The following is a 9,655-nucleotide window of genomic DNA, read 5'->3' as shown; positions in this document are numbered from 1 at the left end:
CCAAATCCCGATCATTGGTATCCAATGAGTTTGGGAGATGCCTATCTGAAAGCACTTAAGGTTGGCACTTATGTCATCAAAACAACTTCCTGAACATGGAGATGATCATTGTTGGTAAAACACAACATTGTTTCGAGTCACATGGCATAAACATAAATGCACTACCCCTGTTCCAACTGGGACATCGCAAAGGGGTTAAAATAGATTGGGAATTTCAATTTTTCATGCAATTAGGCCCCATCTTTGTAGACCACGATCTTGCCACCCTTGTCATTGACAAATGAAGGCCATTTCTCCTGCCATCGCGGATGCTTTCCTTGCTTTGGAAATATCTAGTGAATACTTTGCACAATGTACTAGTGAAGATACCTCTACCCAGATCCATTAGTATCCAGCCCTTCCACTCCTACTTTCTTCAGTGCGGGGATGGTGAATGAGGCTATTGAAAGGTCATATGCAAGAATGGCAAAATCACGAGGGTATAGTTCCAAAGCAAATTAATGGTGCCAGCTGAAAGAAGATATATTTGTTCTGTGTATGCAAGGGGAAAATGCCCATTGTAACCAATGATAAAGATATGAGTGGATAAATACATACATGGAATTCAATTGATCCATTCCAAGGGAATGAACAAGTAAATGTGACAAAGTAATCTGAGTGTGAAATACACTAACTACATATTAAGATCAGGGATAAAGTGCTCAAATATTTTTTACTCATCAAAAGGTTATGAAGGTATCAACCAGATGCAGCACAGAAATACTCTTCTGTGAAATGTAGACCTAATAATAGATTTGGGAAAATGTACTTCCTCCAGTGAATTTAAAAAATATATTTTTTCCAGAATTTATGGAAATCATTTGACACCAAAATTTTGGAAGATTCTAATACAGTCCAATTTAGAGTATTTGTACTTTCAATTTAAACACATAAAGATTATTTAAATAATTGCAAGTATTTGGGGTTTTAATTATTAGAGAAATTTCTTCCAGGTTTAACATGAGATAATCATGCATTAAAAACATATAGAGATGGGCCAGTCTGAGAGTTTTCTTACCTCTTTTTATGCCTATGCATTCTTCTATTCCTGAGACTACAAGAGGACAATTAAGTTTCATCTTTACTCCCTCGACTGCTTTTATGAATCGGAGATTCGTGATCCTTCCATTGTTATCAAAGTTTACCTGCATAATTTGAGGAAAAGAAATCAACCAACTATATCACAAGAAATTTTAGGAATTTTTTATGCGGAAAGTGTCTACTTTCCTTCATGTTTCCCTACAAAGCTAGGTACCTAATGTGGGGAAGAATCCACCTCCCCTTGATGTTTCTTACCATGTTCAACAGCATCAGCATTAGAAACCCAGGCTACACATACATGGCAAGGTATCATGTGGGGAAGAATCATGTTTCTCCACACTGATCAAGCATCATAAGTAATAGAAAGTGAAGTTCCATATACCTAGCTAGGTGCCCATGTGAGGAAAATCAACATTCCTCTGATGTTACGAATAGCTTCTATAGGAAAAACTCTGAATTCATAGGTAGGTGCCCATATGGAAAACAGGTCACTTCCATTCTTGTTTTCTTACACTATTTGTAAGGGCAAAGTAATCCCATGTGTCATGATCGTGAATATCCAGGAGGCACTGTGCAAGGGGCTTGTGCACTAGGATAATCCCAGGGGTCAGGGGTCAGGGGTCAGAGAAACAGTGTATGGACCTTAATTAAGCAGATTGTTCATATGCAATCCACTGGTATATAGATGTGGCTATATATTGAATGGTTGGGTGGAAATTTGATGCTGCTTGACCTTGGCGTCAGTTAAACATGGACATCAGGAAGGGCAGAAAAGAACCCACTTTCCCTCAAGTTTTCCTGTAGTGTTCAACAATATGAGCTTTTGGAAGCGAGGCTCCACAATTCAATAATTTCCCAAGTCCAACTACTTTCCTTCATGTTTCCCTATAGTTTCCAACATTGTGTGTTTCTGCAGAAGTGACTCCGCAGACATATCTACACTTCCACATGGACAAGAGTCCTATTGTGTTCTCCCTCATGTTTACCAACAATACTAACAGTATGAAAATTTTCGCGCCAAGGCTTTGCATACTACAAAATAAGAACAGTTTTCTTTATGTGTCCCTTCAGTATTTAACAATATGCCTAGGTAGGTAAGCAAATCTCAGCCTGTAATATTATCTCCTAATACACTATGTGAGAGTGTTAGTGCAAAAAATGCCTATAAGACTTCATGTGTCTGGCATCCATGTTCAGCAAAAATACCCCAAATATTGAGATGTTTTCAAATAAAAACCCTTCACATATTGAGAGACATTTGTACATAAAAAAAATCAACAAAATATAAATTGACGATAAATTATAAATTAGAGATAAAGATTAAGAATCACTTACAGTGCGAGGCAAGACTAATTGGGTCATGGTGTTTTCCATGTAAGCATCATTGAAATGGTTAGAAATATGCAAGAAAAACACTGTGGACATGAACATTCGGTGACCCATCTTCTGCAAGAAACCCGACACATCTTTCTCTTTGAGGAAAAGAAGCAAACTTGTGGTTTGTGGATGAAGATGACCCCTTTTCTTGTTAGGGGGATCACTGATCATGCCATCGCAAACGACTGCTGTGACAAGCCCACGGCTTCGGTAGTAGTCAGCAGAGAATGCGTCTTGTGGGTGCTTGATTCGGGAAAGGGCTTGAAGGATAGGTTTCTCTGGTGGTGATGGTGATGGCGATGGCGATGGTGATGGTGATGGTGATGATGGTGGTACTGATGATGATTCAATGATCGAATAGAAACGAGACACCTGGCAGAAACAGGAGGAGGAGGAGGCGGAGAATGAGGGAGGAGACTTGAGGAAGCTCCTTCTGAGCCTGCTCTGCATAGCTCATGTCTTCTCTTTCTCGTCTTTCTGTTCCATAAGCTAAGCTTTTCATGGAATATGCCCTCTCCTCTTCTTCTTCTTCTTCTGAGGCTTTCCTTTATTTCCGTAGAATGCCCTTCATACAATCCCCCCCCCCCCCCCCCCCCTTCTTCTTAATCTGCAATCACATTGTGTAAATCCGATTCGATTTAATTAGATTAACTTTGGACCATCCGATTTGATTCAATTTATTAACTTTGGACCATTCCATTCGATTCAATTCGATGAACTTTGGACCATCCGATTCCGTCTTCGATCACTCTTTGCTCTTTTCTTATGCCTACAAGGGGCATCAAGAGAAATAATGAAAAACTCGGGGGCATCTGCAAGAGGTAATAGAAACTCGAGAATAGAGAGGAGGGGAGGGTTAGGAAAAGTTATTCCTTAGTTATTCCATGTAAATACATAGTGATCGTCTATTTCCCCTCATGATACCATTCTTTTTTCATGAAATGATCGATTCGTTTCTAGCAATTGTATATGCTTGTAAGGGTCAAATGGATCGAAAACTGCTAATTCGTAAAGAGCCATTGAACCTTCCCAGCTGTGACTCGCTCTTGTCAAGGACTTGTCCATCAAGAATTTTTTATCTATAGACACAAGAGTGATCTTTGACTCGGGATTTCAAACATATAATTTGGAAAAATTATATGACCTCTTTTCCTATCATTGTCAAAGCAATGCCATATTTTTTCTATTGAATCGATCGGATTGTGGACATTATAGACCATTTGGATAACTTAAAATCATGTGGTATTTTGTAAATCATGTATTGGAGACTTTGTTTCTTCTTCAACACTTCTTTGAGACAATCTCTTTATGATTGTGTTCAATTTGCAAAAATCTCTCCCCAACGTTTCCACTTTATTTTGCATGTGACATTATAGACCATTTGGATAACTTAAAATCATGTAGTATTTTGTCAATCATATATATTGGAGACTTCGTTTCTTCTTCAACACTTCTTTGAGACAATCTCTTTATAATCGTGTCCAATTTGTAGAAATCTCTCCCCGACGTTTCCACTTAATTTTGTGTGTTTTTAACTACAAAAATTGTTTATGTTCTTTACTTTTTGTGGGGTTTTACCTCAAATTGAGGTTTTTGTGCCTATAATGTATGTGTTGCAAAAATATATATAATAAACATGTTATTCAGAAGGATTTCCTTGTTGTATAATGAAGGTAACAATTTGATTATAGTATAATAGATTCGAAAGCTTGTCAATGCAAATAACTACATAGTTGAGGATATGAAGAGTGAACAAGTCATGGATTTGATACCCTTCTAGGCAATCCACTCAAATGTGCATGGTCCACAACACGTATGGCTAAGATGAAATCACATGGAAACGAGGTCAAGTAAAGAAAGTATAAATATCTTGCCAAAATGGAATGATACTTACATGTGCACACTCCGAATGTTTGGCAAAATATTCTCCAACCAAATGTTTTCTATGGAGTTTTGTTTGTTACGCTTACAAAGGAGAATTTGGTATAGACTCTATAGCTAATCCTATATTAACTCTTTTAAAATGATTTGTCTGAAGAATGTAGTCTTTTTTCAATGTTGCCAATCAATCTTCACACATTATAAAAAAATGTCACTCTTCTAGCTCCGATGTTAGGATGTAAATGATGAAAGTGGGATTATTTCCATTGAGGGTCATGCACAATGCACAAACAGAAAACTATACAATTATTGCTTGGGGAATAAATGATATGTGTTGTTGTGTGCCCCTTGAATGTATATTTTGGAGATAAACCAAGCATGTTAAAATTTTTGTTTCATTCTTGTAATTAACTCAAAAACCTTTTCCTTTTGATGAGTTTTTTGAGGGAAGAAAATGGTCATGTTGTAAACAATGGCAAGGCTCCAATGTTGTTTCATAATTTTACATGGATATTTCAAAAAGGGCATAAACACCATGCTTTTGACACATACGAAAAGGGATATATTCCATGTGATACCTTTTAAGTGAAAAGTTTACGGCTTGCTTGACAATGTGACAATGTTCTTTGTTGAGCCCTTCAACATATTGTTGCAAATGCTATTTGGGTCATCCTCTATTAGATGCACATGCAACAAGATATTGTAAACAAGTGGTAGTAGAGAGATTTTAATTTGCATTTTGTGTCCATTGTTGGTAGTTTTCAATACTTGTATTAGTACTAGGACTAGGACTACTACTAATTACTAGGCGGGATTCGTGAGAACGATGAATATGAAAAGAGCTTAGATCTTAAGTACATTTAAATTAATTTCAAGAAGCTTTAGTATCTGGTCCCATGGTCTAGTGGTTAGGACATTGGACTCTGAATCCAGTAACCCGAGTTCAAGTCTCGGTGGGACCTTTTAGAAAGTGGCCCATCTTGTTTTTATTATGTATGTAACTTTTGATTAAGATTATTTTATATATACTCTTCCTTTATGTAACTTTTGAATAAGATTATTGTATATAGTCTTCCCTTTGTCACAATGCTTTCGACTTGGATGACATTTTCCCTCCCTAATTTGATCCGTTCTACTAGCCCAAAACATTTCAATTTCATTCTGTTTATTTTTTCTCCATAAAACCTTGGCTAGAAAAGTGGTATCAGCCCAGCCATCACAAATGCAAGTCCACCATTGAGACAAACACTTGTCATATTTCATATTGTTTTGAAAACTCAAAGAAAGTGTGAGTATGTTAATCCAAGCCAAGTTCTGAGAGCTAGGGGAACGGCATCCTTTTGTACAGGGTTATCATTAGCTAAAATGTCGGCTGAATGTTTGAACTTCCCAGTTAGCTAGAACTATATGTTAAATTTTACATCAGAATTATGATTTTTGGTAATTTCCTATGTAGGGGAAATTTACAGGATTATCTTCCTATCCCAACTCTATCATTAGATGGCTCTATCATTTGAACTATATGCTAAAATTTACATTAGATTTATGATATTTGCTCATAATTTCCTATTGATCCATGAATGTAGGGGAAATTCACAGGATTTTAATTTACATTTATGACATTTTCTTAATTTCTGACTAATTCATGAGTGTAGGGGAAATTCACAGGATTTCACATTAGATTTATGATATTTCCTCCTAATTTCCTGTTATTTCATGAATGTAGGGGAAATTCTCAGGATTTCACATTAGACTTGTGATATTTTCTCGCAATTTCCTATTATTTAATGAATGTAGGGGAAATTCACAAGATTATCTTTCTATCCCAACTCTATCATTAGATGGCTATATTCAATGGCATTTCCCTTTTCATTAGAAACCAAGTCGTATGTATTTACTATTAACATTCATAAAGCCCCTGTAATGTCTCCTCTGTTTTTATATGAACTAGAAACATCATAATGTCATGGAGATTTGTAAAAACACCTGTAAAAGTTTCATCTCCTTAAGGAGTTTAGAAGACAATGAAGTGAATCATAAAATATATATGAATCTGAAATATTATTACAACGAATATGTCTTTCGTTAAGCCTATACATTTCGATTTCATGTAAAAAATAACATGACATGCTAATCTCATAAGAAAAAATAAAAAATAAATGAACAAATAGCCTAAGTTGCCATATAAGCTCCATTGTGCAATATTCTGCTTCGGTAGATTCCTCCCTTGTTTAGAAGATTCTTTTCATATTTATTTATATACATACACATTATGTAAGGCCGATACTTGTCACACACATTACATGTGCTCCATGCCTTTAAAAACAATTTCTTCTATCCATTTACTCGCTCAATGAATTCCATCGCCATCCTCCAATGATGCAAGAATCAACCGAGCATCACGTCCAATATGTGAACCTTTTCTGCTTTTCTCAACAATCTGCTTGATGAGAAGTTCTCCTAATTGTTCATCCAAATCCGGATAGTAATAATCTTGTTCATTGATTGTAATCCATTCCTTGTCTCCTTCCGGATGACCAAAATCACCACAATTCTCTTCATTATGTTTACAATGGATCGAGTGTCGCTCTTGTATCTTGGGGCTGTTAATGCCAACACAATTTATGAACTCTTCAGCACGATTTGCATCGTAAGATTCCTCCTTATTAATGGTGAAATCTATACATTTCACCGAGCACGGGGTACTTCCGGAGGTCTCATTTGTTGCATCATCCGAATCAAATCCTCTTGAACTAGAAATAAGGTGCTCTGGTTGTGGATGTCTAAACGCTGATCTTTTCCGTGAGTTTTTTGTACGAGCAAACTGTTGCCCATTTGTGGGCATCTTCTCCATGCACATAGGATCACCATTAACATAAAGATCTTCAGCCAAAGACACCAAGTCCACGTGCTCCAAACCTTCATAGTTCTCCATGTACATAGTATCAAGGTCACGTTCACATGCATCTCTCTCCGTGGCTAACTCATCCTTATCCGATCTTAGCGGATGATCATTTGAGGCTTTGGAGAACTCATTACAGGCTTCCATGTAAGCAGCTAATGCCTCACCTCCCAAAGCGATATAGGCTGTGTTGTTTTTAGTTTCAGTGTCATCACTCTTGAATGAAGAAGAACTCTTCAAATCAGAATTATCCGCATGTTTAGTTGCACTATCATTACAATCTAGATCAGCTTCATTTCGTAGAAGCTTAATCTCTCTTTCTTTTGCATGCAGCTTCATTTTTAGAAGCTTAATCTCAGATTCAAGCTCAGAAATACGAGCCTCTTGCCTTGTTTCCAAAACCTCGTGCAAACGTTTTGCCAAATCTCTTGGAGAGACAGCATAGCTGTTTGCATGCAGATCTTCATTAGATGATGCACTTTTATCCTGTGAGTCTTCTTTGAATTCACAAGGAAATCCACTTATTTTCAATTCACCTTGCACCAGACTACCCACTTCCCTGTTGATCTGCAAATAAAGAAAACTAACAGAATCAGTTAATTTTATATAGTCATCCTTGACCATTTTGCCAGGACATTTGAATGATTTAAACATCAGGGAAAGAAAAACAGGGGCTATTTATCACCAAAAACAGCTGGCTGTTTTCCAAGAATTTTGAAGAGATTTTGCCATGCTTATAACCAGTAATTCCTTCACTGTTACTCCCCCCCCCCCCTTTCTACTCTGTGTAAAATGCTTCATTGAAACGAATTAAAAGAATATCATACCTCACTTGGCCTAGAATCTTTTCTTGCACTTTTTGAACCATCTCCATCCCAGCCCAACTCCATTATCTCAAGCTCTGCTACTAGTTCTGCTTCTAGCTTGGATATGTCCTTTCTATGTATTGTCTGTGCCTCACTAGACAAAAACATTTTCATTTTGTCAAGAAGGTTCGCGACACTCCTAACATTGATGAATGAATTGGTCATAGAAATTTCTCCTTCTTTTTCTTCAGTTGGTGCAACGTCATCACCTTCTCTAGAATAAACAGTAGTCTTCTGTAGACCCTTTATTTTGAGTTCATTCTCCAAATCTTTTGTAAGTGACTGTGCTTCTTTCAAAAGCAACCCCAATTTTCTTGTTCTCTGCATGTCTGACATTATGGCAAACATTATACCGACACCTATACCAAAATTGAACAAAATTCCTCCGAATGAAGAGCCAACTAGTCCTGCCACAGAACAAAAAAGTCCATATTTTCATAGAAATAAGGACCTTTTATATGTGTGAACATCTGCAAACTTAAAAGGTATGCTACATATAGCAACAATATCATCCTTGTATTATTAACATACACAAAAACCTTACCTATGGTGGAGGTTGCGTAGGTGCTCATATTACCATTCCATATGAAAGATAAAGACACAAATATGTTGACTATAGTTTCATGTCTTAAGCATACCTTCAATATATGTGCTCACATGTTTTGAAGAGTGTGGAGGAACTCCCTTTTTGAAGTTCTCACATGCTTCTTTAATCACTTTCTTTGGGTGTTGCTGCCTGGGTGACAAAAAAGGCAATCCAATAGCAACATCACCCTCAGGTAATTCAACCTTTGCTTCACTTGTAGAAATTCCCATGCTACTACTTTCTTCTAATTCTTTCTCCGAGCTTTGGTATGAAGATGATGCCCTCCGAAACTCCTCAAATTTTCGATTTTTCCTATTATATTCATCCATCTGTGCTGAAAGGCAGCTCTCTAAGGATGACATAGGCTTTTGAATTCCCGGAATTTTCTTTCTCAATAGCTTCCTTCTGCCATATTTGCAGGGTGTTCGGGATCTCCTTGAGCTACTACTACCCTTATTTCTTCCTTCAGAATCATGCGGAACAAGCAAACTCTCAGTATCAAGAACAAAGACACCCTCAGTAACATCCCAAAAACCAGGCATCCATGTCTTTCCAAATACAAAATCTTCAGCCTGAAACGTTGCAATATCCAAAGCATCCTTGATGTGTTTCCCTGTATATCCATCACCATCCGTATATCTAGTTCTTGGCATTTTATCATCATCATTCACAACCTTTCTGCAAAGCAATCCAATTGATGAAGGAGATGATAAATCATCCATAACAGTATTCAATTTGGGTTCAGATGAAGAAACATGTAATTTCGTTTCAGCATCTTTACCTTGCCCAAAGGTATCATCAATGCTTTCCACAATCATGCTTTCACAACTTCGACTCAATCGCATCATTGACACTTGTTGGTTAATATCAATCAACTTCTTTTCTTCAACACCCTTTAATGGATCCAGCTCCACAAACTTCTCTTTGGATGCATTTTGGAAGTTCTTCTCTTCCAAGCATCTT

General features: G+C 37.0%; 2 protein-coding genes and 1 non-coding gene across 3 annotated transcripts; 1 reads left to right on the top strand and 2 right to left on the bottom strand.

Moving 5' to 3' along the window:
- Nucleotides 1–205: 205 nt before the first annotated feature.
- Nucleotides 206–2,942, bottom strand: LOC147847214 (uncharacterized). The gene is made up of 3 exons (XM_087339440.1): nucleotides 2,416–2,942; nucleotides 1,058–1,184; nucleotides 206–510 (listed from the first exon to the last, which is right to left on the bottom strand). The coding sequence occupies exons 1-3, from the start codon at nucleotides 2,905–2,907 to the stop codon at nucleotides 440–442; spliced, it is 690 nt and encodes a 229-aa protein (XP_087195566.1). The 5' UTR covers nucleotides 2,908–2,942; the 3' UTR covers nucleotides 206–439.
- Nucleotides 2,943–5,228: 2,286 nt separating this feature from the next.
- Nucleotides 5,229–5,300, top strand: TRNAQ-CUG (transfer RNA glutamine (anticodon CUG)). The gene has a single exon. It is a non-coding gene; the product is annotated as a tRNA-Gln (tRNA).
- A 1,070-nt stretch (nucleotides 5,301–6,370) lies between these two features.
- On the bottom strand, nucleotides 6,371–9,649 carry LOC147847212 (uncharacterized). The gene is made up of 3 exons (XM_087339441.1): nucleotides 8,745–9,649; nucleotides 8,068–8,513; nucleotides 6,371–7,807 (listed from the first exon to the last, which is right to left on the bottom strand). Exons 1-3 carry the CDS (start codon nucleotides 9,538–9,540, stop codon nucleotides 6,689–6,691), a joined length of 2,361 nt encoding a protein of 786 aa, XP_087195567.1. The 5' UTR covers nucleotides 9,541–9,649; the 3' UTR covers nucleotides 6,371–6,688.
- Nucleotides 9,650–9,655: the final 6 nt, after the last annotated feature.

This window comes from Azolla caroliniana, unplaced genomic scaffold (assembly GCF_043228905.1).
Source record: "Azolla caroliniana isolate FFs.n. ecotype wild unplaced genomic scaffold, voAzoCaro1.0.p SCAF_1344, whole genome shotgun sequence".
NCBI lineage: Eukaryota > Viridiplantae > Streptophyta > Polypodiopsida > Salviniales > Salviniaceae > Azolla > Azolla caroliniana.
This window is presented reverse-complemented; position numbering and strand designations above follow the sequence as displayed.